Source organism: Micropterus salmoides, unplaced genomic scaffold (genome assembly GCF_014851395.1).
Source record: "Micropterus salmoides isolate LMB-PRFRI ecotype aquatic unplaced genomic scaffold, ASM1485139v1 Ms_hic_scaffold_16, whole genome shotgun sequence".
Classification (NCBI taxonomy): Eukaryota; Metazoa; Chordata; class Actinopteri; order Centrarchiformes; family Centrarchidae; genus Micropterus; species Micropterus salmoides.
Window position 1 is genome coordinate 6,651,825 of NW_024040707.1, and position 22,309 is coordinate 6,674,133.

At 41.9% G+C, this 22,309-nt stretch overlaps 3 protein-coding genes and 1 pseudogene across 3 annotated transcripts; 3 read left to right on the forward strand and 1 right to left on the reverse strand.

Annotated features, from left to right (window-relative positions):
• Window positions 1-493: 493 nt before the first annotated feature.
• Window positions 494-3,592, reverse strand: LOC119905116 (tubulin alpha-1B chain-like). Its single transcript, XM_038721852.1, has 4 exons — window positions 3,347-3,592; window positions 1,959-2,181; window positions 1,718-1,866; window positions 494-1,605 (listed from the first exon to the last, which is right to left on the reverse strand). Exons 1-4 carry the CDS (start codon window positions 3,575-3,577, stop codon window positions 625-627), a joined length of 1,584 nt encoding a protein of 527 aa, XP_038577780.1. The 5' UTR covers window positions 3,578-3,592; the 3' UTR covers window positions 494-624.
• Window positions 3,593-7,942: 4,350 nt separating this feature from the next.
• tuba1a (tubulin, alpha 1a) lies at window positions 7,943-10,838 on the forward strand. The gene is made up of 4 exons (XM_038721853.1): window positions 7,943-8,077; window positions 9,231-9,453; window positions 9,576-9,724; window positions 9,838-10,838. Exons 1-4 carry the CDS (start codon window positions 8,075-8,077, stop codon window positions 10,816-10,818), a joined length of 1,356 nt encoding a protein of 451 aa, XP_038577781.1. The 5' UTR covers window positions 7,943-8,074; the 3' UTR covers window positions 10,819-10,838.
• Window positions 10,839-12,266: 1,428 nt separating this feature from the next.
• LOC119905118 (tubulin alpha chain-like) lies at window positions 12,267-14,964 on the forward strand. The gene is made up of 4 exons (XM_038721854.1): window positions 12,267-12,378; window positions 13,165-13,387; window positions 13,487-13,635; window positions 13,735-14,964. The coding sequence occupies exons 1-4, from the start codon at window positions 12,376-12,378 to the stop codon at window positions 14,713-14,715; spliced, it is 1,356 nt and encodes a 451-aa protein (XP_038577782.1). The 5' UTR covers window positions 12,267-12,375; the 3' UTR covers window positions 14,716-14,964.
• Window positions 14,965-19,400: 4,436 nt separating this feature from the next.
• LOC119905120 lies at window positions 19,401-21,939 on the forward strand (annotated as a pseudogene).
• Window positions 21,940-22,309: the final 370 nt, after the last annotated feature.

Genomic DNA, 22,309 nt, shown 5'->3' on the forward strand with positions numbered 1-22,309 from the left:
AGTCTTATTTTACTGTGTTTCATGACACTTTTGGTAGTTATTGATAAAGCTGCTACATTAATGATGTTGATAAGATTGACTCACTGACCGAAGACCATCCCCCAAATATTCTTGATGCTGGACTAAAATTAGTAACCAAACAGATTTCCACTCATCACTCGGAGTAGAAATACAAAATGCTCTGTTGATCGCAGGCTTATGGGAGTCACACACTAACACACAATTCTTACAGGTCATGTTATGGTTTCTGAGCCATGCATGGAAAGTTAATATTATAGACCTTCAGAATAAGAGTTAAGACATTACCGTACATTTTTATGAAACTTATACCCTGCATAAATCAGGTGCTAACTTTACCAAGTATGATTTCCCCCTCTGTATAAATATGCTGCGTAACTTAATGAGGAAATGTTTAAGTGCTTGGTGTTTACAACTTTATTACATGGGATAGCTCAATACACATTTTAGGTAGAATTAATAACAGACAAACAAATTCATGTCACAGGAGTTTTATTGTGAACAGCCAAACTGGTAATTGATACGACAAACATTTCCGTTTGTAATGCATTCAAGAACACATTGCAATCAATTGTTTCCTATTTAACTGGTGCCTTTATGTCCTTTTTAATACTCCTCTCCCTCCTCCTCTCCCTCACCCTCAATGGAGTCGACTCCAACCTCCTCATAATCCTTCTCCAGAGCTGCCATGTCCTCTCTGGCCTCAGAGAACTCTCCCTCCTCCATACCCTCACCCACATACCAGTGAACAAAGGCACGCTTAGCGTACATCAGATCAAACTTGTGGTCAAGTCGAGCCCAGGCCTCTGCAATAGCAGTGGTGTTGCTCAGCATGCACACAGCCCTCTGGACCTTGGCCAGGTCTCCACCAGGAACTACAGTGGGCGGCTGGTAGTTGATGCCAACCTTGAAACCAGTGGGGCACCAGTCCACAAACTGGATGGTGCGCTTGGTCTTGATGGTGGCAATGGCAGCATTCACATCTTTGGGCACCACATCACCACGGAACAGCAGGCAGCAAGCCATGTACTTGCCGTGGCGAGGGTCACATTTTACCATCTGATTGGCTGGCTCGAAGCAGGCGTTGGTGATCTCAGCCACTGAGAGCTGCTCATGGTAAGCCTTCTCAGCAGAGATAACAGGGGCATAGGTGGCCAGAGGGAAGTGGATACGGGGATATGGCACCAAGTTGGTCTGGAACTCGGTCAGATCAACATTGAGGGCACCATCGAAACGAAGGGAAGCAGTGATGGAGGACACAATCTGACTGATCAACCTGTTCAGGTTGGTGTAAGTAGGACGCTCGATATCGAGGTTCCTACGGCAGATATCGTAGATGGCCTCGTTATCTACCATGAAGGCACAGTCAGAGTGCTCCAGGGTGGTGTGGGTGGTCAGGATGGAGTTGTAGGGCTCCACCACAGCGGTGGACACCTGGGGAGCTGGGTAGATGGAGAACTCCAGCTTGGACTTTTTGCCGTAGTCGACAGACAGACGCTCCATCAGCAGGGAGGTGAAGCCAGAGCCGGTGCCACCTCCGAAGCTGTGGAAGACCAGGAAGCCCTGAAGGCCAGTGCACTGGTCAGCCTGGGGACAGAAAAGGAGAGACAGTAGTCACATACGAGATGCTGATATGTCGTTTAATTTGAAATTAGGAATCAAATTTAGGAAGAGATCTCTCTGATATCAAGTCACCCACCAGTTTACGGATCCTGTCCAGCACCAGATCAATGATCTCTTTGCCGATGGTGTAGTGTCCACGGGCGTAGTTGTTGGCAGCATCCTCCTTGCCAGTGATCAGCTGCTCAGGGTGGAACAGCTGGCGGTAGGTACCAGTGCGCACCTCATCTGAACATACAGATTCAATCAGCAATCACTTGAGGGTCTGACCTGATGAAATCAAGAAGCAGCTTTGGCATCTATATTTAATGACAGTTTACCGATGACAGTGGGCTCCAGGTCTACAAAGACAGCTCTGGGGACGTGCTTTCCAGCTCCAGTCTCACTGAAGAAGGTGTTGAAGGAATCATCTCCTCCTCCGAGAGTCTTGTCACTGGGCATCTGTCCGTCCGGCTGGATCCCATGTTCAAGGCAGTAAAGCTCCCAGCAGGCATTGCCAATCTGGACACCAGCCTGACCAACGTGGATGGAGATACACTCACGCTGTGGAAAGGAAAAAAACAAAAATAAAAACAGAGAGGTTATGTACTTGTGTTCATTTAATTTTAATTTCACATTATTTTACATTCTGACACTTCTGGCTTTTACATGAAATCAGTTGGAAACATTCAGTTGCTCCCCCTATCTGAGATTAACAGGCAGTGCAGCAGGAGGCACCTCCCTGCACCACAATCTGCAGGGGACAGAAATGCCTGACAGCAGCCCCCGCAGAGGCAGGACGCTGCTCTTGTCTTTCCTCCAGTCTTTTTTGTCCTCTTGTCTTTTCATAGCACTCTCCCTCTCCCTTTGCAAGCATAAGCCTGATGCAAATTCCTTTGCGCATGCACATGAAGAATCTGGAATATTCCACTTGCTCTCCTGCCTTGAGGATGCACAGTCTCAGCTGACGTTTGGGAAAAATCTACCCAATCACAACTTTCATTCTTTATCGTAGATATAGGCATGTAATCCAAATTATCAGTTTAGATTAAATTAATTTTGAGATTGGTATTTATTTATAGTCATCCGTTATATTGTATTGTCATGTTTAAAACTTGTTTTGTATTGGCTCAATTTATGCTTTTAAAAAAATCATGGATGAAATTAAACATATTTGCGGCATCAAATGAATTAAAGTGATAGCTGCAATCTAATGTCTCCATCCATCCCCACCCAACCTGCCCCTCCCTGCCTCGAAACAGGCTAGGATATTTGCAAGGTGTCGGGTTTTAGCATATTGACACATTAATTTGACAAAAATAAAAATATAAATAGACAAATAATGCACCTGCTTTACAGAGGAAACTCATTTATCCTTCTGACTGGCTATTACTAAAGTCTGAATGCCGCAAGCCAGTGCATTGTTCTCATCCATGTCTCCAAACAATGACAATCACATCGTGCCACTGCTGCATCAACAGCAAGATTAGGCTATGCAGTTCACTTTCATCCCTAAATATAGTCGTAAATTGTCTATAAATCGTGTAAATAACGTCATAGCGATAAACCGCGTGAAAATGTGTCTGTTTATTACATTGGTGAGTCACCAGCTGATTGAAAACCCTTGACGACGTCGTGTTGCTAATTAACAACAGAGACGCTGCTTAACCTTCATTTCTATCTCACAAAATTGTCTCAGACGGACAGATTAAGAAAAAACAAAACTTACCATGTTTTCGTTTGAGGTTTGAGGAGGAAGAGGAGGACGAGAAGGGTTTTTTAAAAACGGTCTGTTTGCGTCGCGTGTTGTACCCAACGGGGTCGATGCAACAACTGCTGAATGGGAGGGCGGTGCAACCAGATTTATATGTGCAGGGCAGGGGATTTGCTTCTGTGCACTGTGGGAAAACAAGGTTTTTACTGCCTCCAATCGGTACTGCTTTAAATCTGTATTCTGCATTCAAATTTGAACACGTTTCAATTGTAAAGCTTATCTTAAAGTGCGAAAATAATAAATGAAAAACAGACTATAACTGGCTGGCAAGGAGTTTTATATTTTTGTGATCAATTTGCGCTTCATGTGCTTTGTAACAACACCATTTTCCAAATAGATTTTTTGCGTGTGCAGAAATTTGAGGTCATTCTCACTGAATAAAGGGCTAGTTCAAACAAAGCTAATTACGCATTCAAAGGAATAAGCAAATACTGCATACATATATTTTAACTGTAGGAAACCCCGGTGTAAAACAGATTTTACCCTTGCCATATCCTGGTGTATATATGCAAATTATGTATTTCAAAATTCTGTAATTCTGTACATTTTTTTTTTTTTTTGCAAGCGCTCAGTTCACTTGATGCATAATAAATTAAGCAAAATGGCTGAATGCTTCTGCCGCACAAGATGCTTCCATCACACTCGAGCTGATATCAGCACGGCGCTCATGTTGCTGAGGCCTGCTATGGTATCCATCCGGCATGCCAGCTCTCCAGCTCTCCTCCCTCTTTGTCCCAGATTCTCTGCAATGATGTCATTCAGTGGGCCGATCACGTGGCTTCATGTCTGCCTGTCTCTGTGTGCCTCTGCTGTTCAGCTGGACTGACATCAGGGTGTGCTTCCTCTGGTACTGTCTTGTTTGAGGAACTGAAATTGCCTGAATTGCAGTTCATGTGACATAATGGTTGTACTAAGGCACTTGATATGTGCATTGGATAAGGTCCTTCTTAACAGTTTCCATCCTGCAGTTACAACATTAAATCCTTTTAAGCTGTCTGGAATCCTGCAAGGAATGACAGCCATGTGAAAAGAGGCTTGTGTTGTGCCTCCAACATAATCAGCACCTTTCAAGTCTACTGCAGTCCTGTAAAATCCTCAATGCAGTATGAACCCAAAACATTTTGTCAGAACACAAACCATAACATAGGAGTTATCATAATTTATTCACCAGGGGAGCGGGGATGTATGATTTACAACCAGCTTTTTGTGGTTGCTATACTCAATATGAACTGCAGGGGATGATAGAGAAGGACAGGAAGCAGCCATGGCTCCCAGCCAGGGCTTGCCAGAACATTCTCCACTCCCCTCCTCCTCCCCAGCAGCTGTGAGACAGGGAGGGTCTGAGCAGCTGCACACCAAGAGGAGAGAGGGAGGATGGGAATTCTAGAGAGATGGGAGTGATCCTTCATTGCGTGAAACTGACCGCACTGCATCTAGCTAAGAGAGAATACGATACCCAACAAAGTGACAAAGCATATTTTCCATCTGTCACAGCAGAGTGTCTGTGTTCAGTGTTTTAATGCAGGTGCAGTTAGATAAACTGAGCCATCAGATAAAAGAAAATGGGTGTGGTATCCTTATTTATATAGAGATATAACGTAAATGTGATATTTTGTGTACGATTACTAGGGTGGGGCAGAATCTGCTAGTACTGTTCTGAGATCCACGTGGTTAATGACCTGATATACTGATATGTTCTGCTGCTGCAAATCAAAAAGAAACACGAGCTATTAATGTAAAGTAGTGACTCGGGAATTCTGTCTTCTTCTATGACATGCAGATAAAAAAAAAGCCACTCCAATCACAGTTTGGGCCATTTTCTTTCCCTCACTGCCCTCTGTGATGATTATCAGTTTATAAGTTGGTACCTATTATTTTAAAATCATATTTAAAAGCAGCCATGAACAGACAAGACCCTTACAGACAAGTCAAAATAGGCCTACAGTGGATGCTGGAACATGGACACACAGACAATAATAATCAATTAATAGATCAATTTATTAGCAAGTATTGTATCATGGAGTAGTGGAATGTAACTAAGTACATTTGCTCATGTACTTAAGTACAATTTTGAGATACTTTATTTGAGCATTTCAATTTTATGCTACATTTTGGAGGCAAATGTTGTACTTTTTACTCCAATACAGCTACATGACATTTATATTTACTAGTTACTTTACAGATTTATATCATATCTAAGTTAAGGTTAAGCTACCCAGCAGTTTATAAAGTAATTAAAATTAGACCCACCTTTACCAGCTGTAACATTATTATGATGAATACATTAATGTATCAATAATTCAGTAATATAATATATGTGATTCTGAAATGAAGCATTCTGCATAATAAATCATTTTACTTTTGGTATTTTAAGTATATTTAGATGGTAACACTTTTGTGCTTTTACTTAAGTCAAGTTTTGAAAGCAATTACTTGTGACAGAGTAAAGCTGTCTACACAATTGGTACTTTTATTTAAGTAAAAGATTACTTCTAAAGTACTTCTTTCACCTCTCTGTATCAAAGTATAATGGCAGGAGGATATAGAGTGACTGGAAAGAGAATGTGAAAGCATGTGTACAGGAAAAGGAAATGACACATTATCAACCAACAGAAAAAAGGATAATAGAGGCCACTGAGGAATAGAGGGGGACAAAACAGTAACACATGTTTTACATGTTTTCAAATGCAATACACTGCATATGATTATGATTTAAAATGAAATCATTTCATAGTGACTAAATCTGATCAGGTGGTCCAGTGCCTCAAAATCCCAGAAGTGCATTAGATATCATCAGCCAGGAAAAAACCCAATGTCTTTAAAAAGATGATTGATTTGATAAAGTCTAAAATGATTCACCAAGAGGCAGAAATTAACTAGTTTCACAGTGATTGTGGCTGCAGGTAGTATACTGCAGCTGCCACTATAAATCAGCTTTTCTTGCCTTTGCATCTCTAAATCTGGGATATTTTAAACAGTCCCACATTCAGAGAGGTATCATTTCTCCCTTAGGGACAACTGTTGTCATAGAGTTTCCTTTGTTGTTAGCAACCAAGCTGCTTAACTGTCTGTTAGTTTGCTTGGCTTTTCTTTAAGCCCACTGAAAAACAACATAGGGTCTGTCTCACTGAAAGTTAGATGTTTAAGACAGACACAAACAGAGCTGCGACACACACCCAGTAACATTTCCGTCTCAAGACAGAAAGACCTTTTTATGTGAACAACAGCTGCTTTGATGAATTGTGTGAACAAAAGAACTGGCCCACATTGATGACATGCAGAGGCCACACCCCGTCCTTCTCATAACACTTACATTTGTTTTGCCGCCATCAGTTTTACCAGAGGAGGACACATGCACTTGCAGGCAAGAGCAAGTGCATTTCCTTACAGACACAGGACATTAGGGTGAAAGATTTTATAAAAGAGGTGGCGCTTCACATCCCCCCACAGAGGCAGCTGCACTGTAGCCCGTTAGTGCTGCCATTTAAGCTGAGTCACGTGACTACCAGATAAAGGCGGTCTATGTGGATACTGGGCTGTATCCAGGCAACTCTGTTATTCATTTCTTAGCAACGGTTAAATCTTGGGAGGAGGGCTGGGGGTTGGGCGTCTGTGGCACTCTGTGGCCTACAATTCCCTCATCTGTGACTGGACAGTTTGACCTTTCATTTTAGACTGACAGAATACTGGAAATAATCTCAACTGCTTCTACTGCTTAATTAAATATATATATATATATATATATATATATATATATATATATATATATACGTATATATATATACATGTAATATAATATGTAGAATGCTTGACGAACTGTATTATGTATAACAGGTAGGCCCGTCATTAGGAAGCCTGAGAGGACAAATGGTCAGAGCAAAAGATGCACTGCAAATGTAACTTCTAACACAATCTACCTGGAAATGATTCAAACTCTCCCATCACATTTTGTATGAACTGCAGGTGAATATTTGTTGATATTGTCTGTTAGCAGAGTAACACATTAGGCTGTACCAGCATCCCAATCTTTGTGGAAGGTTGTACAGTGTTGAAGGTATCCATGAGTTTGAAATTCAGGCAAATGGTTACTAATTAGTGCAAAAATATGTGGGACAGCCCCTTGAGGCAAATTGTGATTTGTGACATTCGGGAACAAAAATAGAATAAATCAGACTTGTTATGCAAGAGGATCATTAAGATCAAAAAAATAATGCGACTCTAGTTAATACTGTGCTACAGGCCCTATTTTCAAATTACAGATCCTATTACATGTCTATATATTTATTTTTAATGAGGACGTGCATTCAAGCTGTTGACTGTATGGAAGACTTGGTGCCAGCATGCTATAAATTACACTGCACTTTCCTCACAATAAGAGGCGCCATGCTTGCAGCACAATAACGGTGGGATGGCGGGGATTCGGGTGGGGTCTGGGAGGCGGTCTTTATCGCGAGAGAGCAGCTCATCCAATAGAAACCCGCGGATAGCTTCAAACCGTCTAACTGACAGGGTAATTGACCAATGGCGGCACAGCAGGCACCGGCGGCCGCGCTGCACTTGCATATATACCTCTGACCCATCCTCATGTTCGCCATTATTTCTTACACCGACCCCATAACTGTCGAATTGTAAGACTCCCTGTGGAGGAGCTCCTGCAAACCCTCTTAACAACAGCGTAACAGAATGGTAAGAACTTTTCTAAAGTGGGATAATTAGCCATATTTGAGGTATATATCCAGATCGCCATCACTTTTTTTTTTTAGGGATGTGACTTGTGGGTGTGACGAGGAAAGGATGTGACTTAAATGTAAAAGTGGGGGATATGAGCTGAAGGTAAAGTCACTTTAGTTGTGCAAATAGGTCTTAAACGAGCAAGTAAAGTAGTTATAGTTGTATATAGTGTTAAAGGTGGTTATAGTCTGAGGTTTTGCGTGGGGAGATGTTCTGTTCCGTCTTGGATAGATATTTTAAGTTACGTGGCGGAAAAAAAACTGAGAGGAAATGAGTTTTTTTTTTGGTTTTTTTAACAGATTGCAGGGTGGACAGAATGAATAATGTTACAGACTCTGCAGTAGGCCTACTTTATTCTCACTCGGCATGACTACATCTCCTGACAGCGCTGTTCAGGGAGGATGCGCATAAGCGTGTTCAGAGGTCCCACACCGAGAGAAACCCTACCCGTGGGGGGAAGTGGAAGAAATGCACTGTTAGCATGGCCAAGGCATAAAAAATTAATGCTGATAAGGGACACTGCAGAGTCCCCTGATGGCTGCTGCAGGCCCAGAAGAGAGCAATATCTTAATATGTTGATGTTACCTGTGGTGGACGAAGTACAGAAAACCTGTATTTTAGTGCAGATACACTTGCTAAATATTACTCCACTAAAAGTCTTCAATTTAACTTTTTTTTTTCTCGATATGTTGAGGTTTTATGTCACGACTTTCAAAAGGGCTTGTCGCACAGCAACTTATTTCCAAACACAAGTTGGGATGAGTGTATCTCCAGACTGCCATTGATTCGTTGCTGCTATATAGGCTTATTGGTTGGGTATGTAACGATTTGGATCCCCCAAAACAGTTCTGCAACAGCCATAGATACTGGATTTCTTTAATTTTTGTGTCAGGGAATTTGACTAATTGATAGCTGCTGGGATGTAAAGAGCAGCAAATATGTCCAAAATGCTTTTGAAATAAATTGCCTACCCTATCTTTAATATATGTTTTAAATTATGGCAAATTTCAATCTTCCTTGTCCAGTACAAGTTTTTCAATGTTGGATGTGTGTATATATATAAATACATACAGGTAAATAAAATCTCTTGTTTTTTTCTTTTCCACAGCGTGAGTGTATCTCCATCCACGTTGGTCAGGCTGGTGTCCAGATTGGCAATGCCTGCTGGGAGCTTTACTGCCTTGAACATGGGATCCAGCCGGACGGACAGATGCCCAGTGACAAGACCATTGGAGGAGGAGATGATTCCTTCAACACCTTCTTCAGCGAGACTGGAGCTGGAAAGCACGTCCCCAGAGCTGTCTTTGTAGACCTGGAGCCCACTGTCATCGGTAAGTGTCATTTCCTCTGGCTGAACATTATTTTAGGCAAGTTAAAATGAAATATCTGAAATGGTAAAAAAAAAAAAAAAGGTAACCCATAACTGATTCAGTGTCTGTTTTTGTCTGATAAGACGAGGTGCGCACTGGGACTTATCGCCAGCTGTTCCACCCTGAGCAGCTGATCACTGGCAAGGAGGATGCTGCCAACAACTACGCCCGTGGACACTACACCATCGGCAAAGAGATCATTGATCTGGTGCTGGACAGGATCCGTAAACTGGTGGGTGACTTGATATCAGGAGGGATCCATTCCTAAATTTGATTCCTAATTTCAAATTAAACAATATAACTGCATCTCGTATGTGATTACTGTCTCTCCCTCTCTGTCCCCAGGCTGACCAGTGCACTGGCCTTCAGGGCTTCCTGGTCTTCCACAGCTTCGGAGGTGGCACCGGCTCTGGTTTCACCTCCCTGCTGATGGAGCGTCTGTCTGTCGACTACGGCAAAAAGTCCAAGCTGGAGTTCTCCATCTACCCAGCTCCCCAGGTGTCCACCGCTGTGGTGGAGCCCTACAACTCCATCCTGACCACCCACACCACCCTGGAGCACTCTGACTGTGCCTTCATGGTAGATAACGAGGCCATCTACGATATCTGCCGTAGGAACCTCGATATTGAGCGTCCTACTTACACCAACCTGAACAGGTTGATCGGTCAGATCGTGTCCTCCATCACTGCTTCCCTTCGTTTCGATGGTGCCCTCAATGTTGATCTGACCGAGTTCCAGACCAACTTGGTGCCATATCCCCGTATCCACTTCCCTCTGGCCACCTATGCCCCTGTTATCTCTGCTGAGAAGGCTTACCATGAGCAGCTCTCAGTGGCTGAGATCACCAACGCCTGCTTCGAGCCAGCCAATCAGATGGTAAAATGTGACCCTCGCCACGGCAAGTACATGGCTTGCTGCCTTTTGTATCGTGGTGACGTGGTGCCCAAAGATGTGAATGCTGCCATTGCCACCATCAAGACCAAGCGCACCATCCAGTTTGTGGACTGGTGCCCCACTGGTTTCAAGGTTGGCATCAACTACCAGCCACCCACTGTAGTTCCTGGTGGAGACCTGGCCAAGGTCCAGAGGGCTGTGTGCATGCTGAGCAACACCACTGCTATTGCAGAGGCCTGGGCTCGACTTGACCACAAGTTTGATCTGATGTACGCTAAGCGTGCCTTTGTTCACTGGTATGTGGGTGAGGGTATGGAGGAGGGAGAGTTCTCTGAGGCCAGAGAGGACATGGCAGCTCTGGAGAAGGATTATGAGGAGGTTGGAGTCGACTCCATTGAGGGTGAGGGAGAGGAGGAGGGAGAGGAGTATTAAAAAGGACATAAAGGCACCAGTTGAATAGGAAACAATCGATTGCAATGTGTTCCTGAAAATGTCAATTTGGATCTTAATGTGTTCCTGTGATGGGAAGGGCCAGAGGGGACATAACAAGGTTGTTAGGTTGGAAGTAGGTTGGGGTTTGCTCTTTCAAGGGTAAGAAAGAAGAGTATTTAAGGGACATATTTAAGGGACATAAAGCACTAGTTAAACGGGAAACAATTATTTAAAATTTGCATTCCAAATGTGTGTCTATGAAATGTTTGGCTATGTTCATACTAAGAAATCCCAAAAATGTCTGTTTCTCCTAAATAAATCTTCTGTAACATAAAGTTGTCTGTGTTGTTAATATAACTTCTGTCTTTTTAAGAATGAATGAGTCTGTGAGTGATCAGTCTTTCAAAATCTAATTTTGAATCCTGGACCATTTTATGTAATAAAGAAATTGTAGGCTTAGTTTGACAAATAACAGTGCAACAACATGCAGTGCGTGTCTTGTTTTGCAGAATATAAAAAGTACATTATTATCTTAGAAATGAGTGTTATAGTTTGTGGTTAAGACAACATTAAACATATTTTAACTAAGGCTAACCTTTACAGATTGACAGTTCTTTCTTTTTCAGTGTCGAGCTTTGATTCATGAAGAAAACGGTGCTTTTTAGTTGATGTAAATCTGAGATGTTGACTCATACTCGATTATGCAAGTCATCATTTCAACTGTGAAGGCTTAAACTATGTGAGATCAGCATTTTGCATTTTCAGAAGTTGATGTTAATTGGTAAAGAAACTTGAAAAATGTCTGCATGGTTTTGTTACAGAGCTCTTAAATTCATCCTAAACACAGTGAAAGTCTTTACGATTAGCTCTTTCTATCCATTTAAACTTTATTTAACCAGGTGAGTTCCTGTGAGGTTAGAAACCTATTAAGCATAAAAAGTTGCAAATAAAACAATAAAAAAACTGACAACAGATAAACAATGTTGAAAACAGATAATACTAACATAAGGTTAAAACCTGTAGGCCACAAATAGACACAATTAAGAGGGAAGTAGTTTACCTGAGTTTATAATGGTCTTGAATTCTGACAGAGATATCAGATTAATCAATGTGAGGCTTTTTGCAGACTATTTCAAGTGACTGGAGCAGGAAAAATTAAGTTTATAGATTAGGGACAGATGGTATATGTTAATCCATGGGTACCAGCTGGTCCCAGCTCTCCAATAAAATTTGGTAGGATAATTTAAACTCCCTGTAATTTCGACAATAGGCCATACAGCCATGGATCAAATCATCAAAACATCTTCCAAATGAGGTTTTGTGTTCAAAATCACAGTCTTCCTATTACAGTCACAGTTTCTTGGTGGCTCTAGTGTTCTGGGTATGAAACAGTTACTGCGGCAGAGACAGGAGGAGTTTATCATGTGCGCACTTCACCCCTCCTGCTGAAGAGGCAGAGTGTGGTGCATGAGCAGATCAGCTTCAGACGCCGCAGACCTCAGACACGAACACTCCTCAAGCTTGTCTCATTACATTGTATAATATTGACAAGCCATCATGGTAAGGAAAATATTTTAATCATTTTTCCCCAGTTATTGTTTGAAAGGCTAAGGGAAGGGGAGTAAATAAGGGAGCTCAAGAGATATTTATCTGATGTTATCCATTCATTTACCATAGAGAATGATGGTAGTACATTGTTTGATTGTCAATGTGCTTATTGTTAGATACATTTAATTATACATTGTTGATTTTCATACTTATAAAAATGTTACCTAATGCATTCATGCACTGCAAATGCCTAATCCTTGTTAAATCAAAAGATGATTTTATGTTAAATTATAAATCCACTGACTGTCTTCAAAACCAAGCCATCTAAAATATCTCTTTCCTATTTACTGTATCAAATTTGCTTTGACTTCTATTGAATGTGAATGTGGCTTTTTAAAGCGACAGCACCCCGCAACATGTCTGACCTAGATAATCCCCTCTCCATACAGTAATCCAGCACGCCATAGACATGGTCTTAATGTTGGAGCAGACAGTAGTAGAAAACTCATGGCTTCATGTAAAATAAATGATAGACTGAACCTCAGTCAGATACGCTATCACAGACAATAGAGTGTGTAAAAGTAAAGGCCTTTCATGCAAGGTGGGGAGAATAAATTTAAACAGTCTATGACGCACTGCTTTTGTGCTGTTCATTTAAGGGCTATCAAAAACACCTATTTTATTTTTTTCTTTGTGGCTTTTCTTACCTCTTTTTAAGGAGGTATTTTTGAGTGTGCAAAAGGCATGAGATAAAAAAAAAAAAATCTGTAATCCAAATCTTCTTTCTCTGCACCCCAGCGTGAGTGTATCTCCATCCACGTTGGTCAGGCTGGTGTCCAGATTGGCAATGCCTGCTGGGAGCTTTACTGCCTGGAACATGGGATCCAGCCGGACGGACAGATGCCCAGTGACAAACCCATTGGAGGAGGAGATGATTCTTTCAACACCTTCTTCAGCGAGACTGGAGCTGGAAAGCACGTCCCCAGAGCTGTCTTTGTAGACCTGGAGCCCACTGTCATCGGTAAACTCATTAAATATATATTATACTTTTAAAAAAATGGCTGCTTGAGCCCCACCCAGTCGTTCAAATCCTCCTATAATTTATGCTAATTCCCTTTAGACGAGGTGCGGTCTGGGACTTACCGACAGCTGTTCCACCCAGAACAGCTGATCACTGGCAAGGAGGATGCTGCCAACAACTACGCCCGAGGACACTACACCATCGGCAAAGAGATCATTGATCTGGTGCTGGACAGGATCCGTAAACTGGTGGGTGACTTGATATCAGAGAGATCTCTTCCTAATTTCAAATTAAACGACATATCAGCATCTCATATGTGATTACTGTCTCTCCCTCTCTGTCCTCAGGCTGACCAGTGCACTGGCCTTCAGGGCTTCCTGGTCTTCCACAGCTTCGGAGGTGGCACCGGCTCTGGTTTCACCTCCCTGCTGATGGAGCGTCTTTCTGTCGACTACGGCAAGAAGTCCAAGCTGGAGTTCTCCATCTACCCAGCTCCCCAGGTGTCCACCGCTGTGGTGGAGCCCTACAACTCCATCCTGACCACCCACACCACCCTGGAGCACTCTGACTGTGCCTTCATGGTAGATAACGAGGCCATCTACGATATCTGCCGTAGGAACCTCGATATTGAGCGTCCTACTTACACCAACCTGAACAGGTTGATCAGTCAGATTGTGTCCTCCATCACTGCTTCCCTTCGTTTCGATGGTGCCCTCAATGTTGATCTGACCGAGTTCCAGACCAACTTGGTGCCATATCCCCGTATCCACTTCCCTCTGGCCACCTATGCCCCTGTTATCTCTGCTGAGAAGGCTTACCATGAGCAGCTCTCAGTGTCAGAGATCACCAACTCCTGCTTTGAGCCAGCCAATCAGTTGGTAAAATGTGACCCTCGCCACGGCAAGTACATGGCTTGCTGCCTTTTGTATCGTGGTGATGTGGTGCCCAAAGATGTGAATGCTGCCATTGCCACCATCAAGACCAAGCGCTCCATTCAGTTTGTGGACTGGTGCCCCACTGGTTTCAAGGTGGGCATCAACTACCAGCCGCCCACTGTAGTTCCTGGTGGAGACCTGGCCAAGGTCCAGAGGGCTGTGTGCATGCTGAGCAACACCACTGCTATTGCAGAGGCCTGGGCTCGACTTGACCACAAGTTTGATCTGATGTACGCTAAGCGTGCCTTTGTTCACTGGTATGTGGGTGAGGGTATGGAGGAGGGGGAGTTCTCTGAGGCCAGAGAGGACATGGCAGCTCTGGAGAAGGATTATGAGGAGGTTGGAGTCGACTCCATTGAGGGTGAGGGAGAGGAGGAGGGAGAGGAGTATTAAAAAGGACATAAAGGCACCAGTTGAATAGGAAACAATTGCTTGCAATGTGAGGGAAAGGAGGAGGGAGAGGAGTAGACCCAGTAAGTAAATTTGACTTGAAAGTCTCATTCCGTAACAATAGACATGAGCACAATAACTTGCATTTGTATTTAGATGTGTAACTTTGTGTTTGTATTCTAAATGTATTGCTTAAATCTGTAGTTGTAAAAGGTTATTGGAATGGACTGTAAATAAATCTGGGAAAAAGTACAGGCCTTCTTGTATTGTTTTTCATACTGCACTAACATCTCTGAGGATTTGTCATTTGACACACCTGTTGGAGCTCCCCTTTTTCACTTTGCAGTTCTTGTTTTTTTTTAACTCCATTATATCCTTCTTTGCTTTTTCCTCCCTTTCCATCTGTTGTCTCAGGCAAATCCTCTGTGATTCACAAAATTAAATAACAAACATTTTTTCTAACAATAGATTCAGATTAGATTCTGATTAGTCCAAATAACTGCAAAATACACATAATAATGTTAAAACAACATATTTTAATGACTGTGTGACAATCCAGTCTACGAATTGTAATTCACTTGAGCTTTACTTGTGAATTGTTGAACAGACTTAATTGTAGTAATATTTAAATTTGATTGAAACGGACAAGATAGATTTATTTTTTTTATTTATAGTAGTAGTAGTAGTAGTATGTAGTTCCCCCTAATGCTACTCACAAAAGCAAAGGTTACATACAAAATGTTATATACACCATGGCTGGACAAATAACAAGTAATAGAAATGAAACTATTTTGACTTGTTATTTCTTATGGAAGCATATTCTGTGAAACAGGATAAAGAGCCAAGACAATGACTGAATGAATAAGATTTACTAAGGAAATTCAGTCACTGAATATGGAGGGACTGTGTAAAATATACCAACAAAGAGACTCACTAATATGTTTATGCCAATGTTTCCCTAGACATCTGGGCTAGCAGGGATCCTGTTTAGTGTTACTGAGTAAGAAACATAATGGTGATGTTTGTTTTTCTATGAAGTATTTCAGGGTTATTTAATTGTCTGCAAACAGTTTGTGTTGCAGTCAAGTGATTGAAATACAATTGAAATACTACTATTTAAAATCATGGTGACATCTGGTGGTAGCGTTGGGTGAAAAAAATGCTTCAAAATCAGGCCAAAAAGAAGTGCTGAAACCACAACTGGCTTCATATGTCAGGCAGCGGTTGTCACGGCAAAAAGGCATTTTTCTCAGAAGACATTTTGAGATGCCAAGAGACATTGAGTTTCTTATAAAGTTTTTATTTCTAATTATCAAAGTCACCAGTCAGACAGTCTTTTCATCGAGTACTGTAATATCAGAGGCTTATTTAATCAGTAACATAATTTCTATTTGGAGCAACAGGCATATGCTTAAAATGGTAAACCTTTGTACAACGTTAAGGGGAAACAAAATGGCATCTGGTATAATTTGCAATTGATGGATGATGCTGGTTCTTTTTAGAATATGACAATTTTATTAAGAAATATGATTTAAACTGCTCACCTCGTTCACCTCTGTTTTAAAGACATCTACTCCTGTAATTATTCTTGTGAAAGGCTCTTTACCTCACTCATTTTAAGCTATATTTAAAATTTCTGAATGAGATACAGGCCTACCCCTGCAATGAATTCCTACATAAACGTTTCAGTTTGGAATGTAAATTATTTTGGTTTTATAAAACATAATGTGGAATTTGTAGCACATTTTGGAAAGACTTTCACGATTGTGACGTTTTTTTTAAATCATCATTTTTTTATTGGGTATTTACATATAACTTATGTTATGCTTCTCACCAGTCATATGCCTGACTGGGACACTTGATCAGAAGGGAGCAGTGATTAACGTTATCAGTAACACCTGTGCTCTAATGACAAGTCAAAATGTCCGCTGTGAAAAAGGCCTATTTGAGGAAAGACTGTTTTCGTTTAACCAATAGGAAAGGAGCTCCTGTGACTCTCAACCAGTCGGATTCAGCCGCCCTTCCCCTCACTTAAAGCAGGTATAAAAGGTGCCTCCGTGCAAGCCTCAGTAATTGCTTCTTACACAGGACTCCTTGAAATTAAGTTGTGAGAGTTAAATTTGTCTTTTCATCCTTATTTCAACATCGTTTGACACAGTTTCAGGGCACATGGTGAGTGTGGAATAATGGGGACTTTTCTCTTTTATTTAACCAGGTTTATCTACACTCACAACCCACATCATTTATCAGTTTAAGCTAAGATGTATTGATCAACATTATCTAGTTTAATTGCTGCCCTTCTAGCTTTAGCTAATGTTCCTCTGAATGTGAAGAGCAGTTAACCAATTTCATGTGTTATTATAACCTTACAATGGACCCCTTATTTTTTAAAGTTAAATGTAGCCTAGTTGAGGTTAGTGGTGGTCTTTGTAATGGAACCCCTCCACTATGTTTCTAATGAAATCAATGAATAAACACTTTATGAAAAGATCACAGAATATGTTGCCTTGACCTATGAGTTTCAGAAGCTACTTCTTTCAGAAGCTGCTTTTGACAGTGTGACCTTCGCTATGGCAAATACATGGCTTGCTGCCTTTTGTATAATGTGGTGCCCAAAGATGTGAATGCTGCCATTGCCACCATCAAGACCAAGCGCACCATCCAGTTTGTGGACTGGTGCCCCATTGGTTTCAAGGTGGGCATCAACTACCAGCCGCCCACTGTAGACATGGCAGCCCTGGAGAAGGATTATGAGGAGGTTGGTGCTCATAGTGTGGAAGATGGGGATGAAGGAGAGGAGTATTAAACAGGTATGCCTTCCCTTCTATTGATCTCGGATTTGTGCTGGATGAATGTGGAAAAATAAAGTTGTTCATTGACTGCCCTGTCTGCACTCTTTAATACACTGCCATGTATTACTGTTTGTAATAACTGCATTTTATAGAGCAGTGCAGATTCTTCTGTTTCTCCATACTGCTATGTTAGTGATGTAGTGTTTAGTAATATTTGTGTTAGAGGAACAGTTACTCTGCTCACTATGTGCTAAGCTACCAAAACATTGAAGCCAATCTGCCTTACTTGGGAGATCTAAAATGCTTTGATTATAGAGATCATCTACTCAGATTTCAAATTGTTGCAGGTAACCTGTAGTTAATAGCCAAATTTATTTGTACATCAGGTGTTTTTTTTTTTTTTGTATAAGAGCTCACCTTTTAGTAACTCAAGGTGTGGTGCTTTAAGTGAAACTGCCTGAGGACAACAAAGACCTAACCCCAGTCTGGTTGGAAAGAGTTAATATTAAGATAAGCCTTTATTCTGTTTTTGCAGCAACACAAAGATGGATAAATAGGGGAGGTATAAAGGATAAATATAAATAAACTACAAATGCATTAAAGATGAGGTAAGTGCATGATAAAGTAATGACTGTTAAGTTTGTATTAAAATAGAATCAATTTTGAAATAAACTGGTATATGAAACGGTATGAGATGAGACTATAATCAAATTAAATTGTATAGTAATGATATATAAAATGTCTGGCTGTATAGCAAAATGTCCAATAGGGAGACAATGAAGAGGGAGACCAGACACTGGAAACTGGGTGTGGTCTGACATCATTGTCTGGTTTCCACTGCTGCCATAACTCTGATGGTAATGGCGCAACTGAGCGCCGGAAGTGCTCTATTGTCTACTTAGGTCGGATGATGGGTGGTTGAATGAGCTGCCCATCTGCCACAGCTCGTTCTGGAGAGGGTTAGCCAGGATGACTTTGTGCTTCTCCATCATCCTCTTGTCTGCCACTCCCTGTCCAGTTGCAGCCCAACCACAGAGCTGGTCTGATAACAACCCCCCTCCAAAATGGATGTATGAGAGGAATTCCCACTTAAAACAAATCCTTAAACTCCTGTTTTTGCTCCAGTGTTATACAACTAATATTGGATGGGAAATATAAATATTTTTCAATGATTTCTAAAAAAAAGTAATGATTTCTCAGTACACAGAGACCTCTGGTGGTGGTGGTAGAGGGTGGAAGTGAAACAAAGGAATAATCAGAGCACAATGGTTCCTGCACCAGGAACAGGTTGTGATGGAAATTTCTTGGATGTCAAATGTAACGGAACATTAAGACTGGGTTCCACAAAGGAATTTATATTTTTTCCCTGCTAGTTAAAATAAATATCATTACAAGGTTTTACGGGGGGGATAAAATAAGAGCTGACAATTGTCTCTCTATACTTCAAAAAAACAAATCATTTAATCACATGATATTGAGATTTATTTTGTGACCTTGAGGTTGGAAGCACCTGGACTAGACTTCCTCAATCTCGATCATATGAATCGGTATTAAATGTAAATAACACCTCTTACAATAATGTACTGGTAGATTTTTACAACTGTTAATAAAAAAAATCTGGCTGCTCTTTAACATAAAACACAGCGAATCTGAAAAAGCTATATTTACTCGATACTGCTGTATAAAAGCGATATTAAACAAAAGAATAATCAATAATCCGTTTAAAAAATTGAACTTCCGGTCCGCAGCCACGGTCAGTTACTTTCCTGCGTGGCTGAATTTGACTGTTTCGTTTAAACCAATAGAAATGCCCCCATGTGACCCCGCTAACCAATCGGATTCAGCAGCTCTTTTCCGCCGGGTGGGAGAGTATAAAATGCCCCGCCTTGCGGACATCACTAGTTACTTCTTACACAGGACTCATAAAGGCCTAGCTGTGAGAGCTAACGTAGTCTCTTTCTCCTCTTAATCAGAACTCCTACGGGCTCCACATCTTAAGGAAACATGGTGAGTATGAAAGTATATATTTTCTCCACTTATCGTGGGTTGATTTAACCAAAATCAAACTTCAAAAGTGCGTCATCACGTGGCGGCCTAGTTTGAAGAAGCAGCATTGGATGTCTACATCATAGTTTTAATTTTAAATTAAGTCAGAGGATGTAGGATTATTTACCAAACGTTATTTTCAGTGGGTCGTTTTAACAGTAATTTCGGTAAATGAAGTGTAACTCGACAGGGCACAGCCCATATTCATCTCAGTCGGGGGTGCCAGTTTCCGGTTTTCTGTCTGCTCGTTGACCCAGTTGGCGACGGTTGATGTGCTTTCAGCCTGAAACATTCCTCTGTTTTACCGCCTGTTTGAAGAGGCCTGACCTTTATGAAACTGCAACCACAGGCTTTTCGAACAAAACCTTTTCACTAAAAGCCTTTTATAGGGCTTTTATATTTAGTCTTTAATGGTGCACGTCGTGTAGCCTGCTACTTTCATTGTATGAATATATTTATTTAAAGACATCTGTGTTTGGGTTTGTTCCACCACAGATCTTTGATGGGAAAATGTTCTCAACACAGGATATATATTTTTCTTCCTTAAGCGCATTATGTATGAATAATAAGCCTCTTTGTGATGCTTTGTTGCTGAAGGGATTTCTTTTCATGGGATAAATGACTGCAACATGTGACTTTAGTCATGACTGTTTTATAAAAGAACCATCTTGAATTGGCTCAAGAGCGGTCATCATGTGATGAATAGCCACAAGCATCTAAATCTAACAGCCAACCAAGCTGCTTATTTATTTTTAATAATATAAATCTCCTCTCTTCCCTCCCTCCACAGCGTGAGTGTATCTCGGTGCACGTCGGTCAGGCTGGTGTCCAGATTGGCAATGCCTGCTGGGAGCTTTACTGCCTGGAACATGGGATCCAGCCGGACGGACAGATGCCCAGTGACAAGACCATTGGAGGAGGAGATGATTCCTTCAACACCTTCTTCAGTGAGACTGGAGCTGGAAAGCACGTCCCCAGAGCTGTCTTTGTAGACCTGGAGCCCACTGTCATCGGTAAACTCATTAAATATTAATTCAATATTGTAGCCCACTCCTGTTGGTCAAACACTCATAATTTATGCTAATTCCCCTCAGACGAGGTGCGCACTGGGACTTATCGCCAGCTGTTTCACCCTGAGCAGCTGATCACTGGCAAGGAGGATGCTGCCAACAACTACGCCCGTGGACACTACACCATCGGCAAAGAGATCATTGATCTGGTGCTGGACAGGATCCGCAAACTGGTGGGTGATCTATTCATAAATTTGATTCCTAATTTCAAATTAAATGACATAACTCCTTCTCATATGTGATTACTGTCTCTCCTCTCTGTCCCCAGGCTGACCAGTGCACTGGCCTTCAGGGCTTCCTGGTCTTCCACAGCTTCGGAGGTGGCACCGGCTCTGGTTTCACCTCCCTGCTGATGGAGCGTCTGTCTGTCGACTACGGCAAAAAGTCCAAGCTGGAGTTCTCCATCTACCCAGCTCCCCAGGTGTCCACCGCTGTGGTGGAGCCCTACAACTCCATCCTGACCACCCACACCACCCTGGAGCACTCTGACTGTGCCTTCATGGTAGATAACGAGGCCATCTACGATATCTGCCGTAGGAACCTCGATATCGAGCGTCCTTCCTACACCAACCTGAACAGGTTGATCAGTCAGATTGTGTCCTCCATCACTGCTTCCCTTCGTTTCGATGGTGCCCTCAATGTTGATCTGACCGAGTTCCAGACCAACTTGGTGCCATATCCCCGTATCCACTTCCCTCTGGCCACCTATGCCCCTGTTATCTCTGCTGAGAAGGCTTACCATGAGCAGTTAACGGTGTCAGAAATCACCAACTCCTGCTTTGAGCCAGCCAATCAGTTGGTAAAATGTGATCCTCGCCACGGCAAGTACATGGCTTGCTGCCTTTTGTTCCGTGGTGACGTGGTGCCCAAAGATGTGAATGCTGCCATTGCTGCCATCAAGACAAGCGCTCCATCCAGTTTGTGGACTGGTGCCCCACTGGTTTCAAGGTGGGCATCAACTACCAGCCACCCACTGTAGTTCCTGGTGGAGACCTGGCCAAGGTCCAGAGGGCTGTGTGCATGCTGAGCAACACCACTGCTATTGCAGAGGCCTGGGCTCGACTTGACCACAAGTTTGATCTGATGTACGCTAAGCGTGCCTTTGTTCACTGGTATGTGGGTGAGGGTATGGAGGAGGGAGAGTTCTCTGAGGCCAGAGAGGACATGGCAGCCTGGAGAAGGATTATGAGGAGGTTGGAGCTGATAGCATGGGAGATGAGGATGAGGGAGAGGAGTATTAATAATGTGGGAGATGAGGATGAAGGAAACCTTCACTTCTATGATCTCAGATCTGTATTGTCAAAAATAAAGTTTGTCCATTGAAAACTGTTCTGTTTGTGCTCTTTAATAAACATGCACACATTCATTATTGTTAGTAACCTTTTAATAGAGCAGTGCAGATTGCTCCTCTTGAGTTAGAACGCTTTTAGCAGTAGTCAGTTATCTTGACCAGTACAATTACTAATCTGTTGTTCTGGAACAGTTACTCTACTCGTACCGTACTTTTAATTCACTGTTCAATTTAACATGACCCATGTCCCTAAGATAGGTTGTACAATACATACGGCTCAAATGCTTGAACTATATAGAGAGCTTGCTGTTCCACTTGGTCTTCAACAGATGACCTCACACCATGCAGAAAAGGAAAACTAAATTTCAGATCCTGAATGAAAGCATAGAATATGTTTA

What these genes read in the sequence shown, in the direction of transcription:
- LOC119905116 (XM_038721852.1), bottom strand. Translation starts at nt 3,577, where the DNA reads ATGCAGAATACAGATTTAAAGCAGTACCGATTGGAGGCAGTAAAAACC. An exon ending in AAACCTCAAACGAAAACATG is followed by an intron (nt 2,182 to 3,346) that starts GTAAGTTTTGTT and finishes TCCTTTCCACAG; the next exon opens with CGTGAGTGTATCTCCATCCA. An exon ending in CCTGGAGCCCACTGTCATCG is followed by an intron (nt 1,867 to 1,958) that starts GTAAACTGTCAT and finishes CTGTATGTTCAG; the next exon opens with ATGAGGTGCGCACTGGTACC.
- tuba1a (XM_038721853.1), top strand. An exon ending in CCTGGAGCCCACTGTCATCG is followed by an intron (nt 9,454 to 9,575) that starts GTAAGTGTCATT and finishes TTGTCTGATAAG; the next exon opens with ACGAGGTGCGCACTGGGACT. An exon ending in TGGACAGGATCCGTAAACTG is followed by an intron (nt 9,725 to 9,837) that starts GTGGGTGACTTG and finishes CTCTGTCCCCAG; the next exon opens with GCTGACCAGTGCACTGGCCT.
- LOC119905118 (XM_038721854.1), top strand. An exon ending in CCTGGAGCCCACTGTCATCG is followed by an intron (nt 13,388 to 13,486) that starts GTAAACTCATTA and finishes AATTCCCTTTAG; the next exon opens with ACGAGGTGCGGTCTGGGACT. An exon ending in TGGACAGGATCCGTAAACTG is followed by an intron (nt 13,636 to 13,734) that starts GTGGGTGACTTG and finishes CTCTGTCCTCAG; the next exon opens with GCTGACCAGTGCACTGGCCT.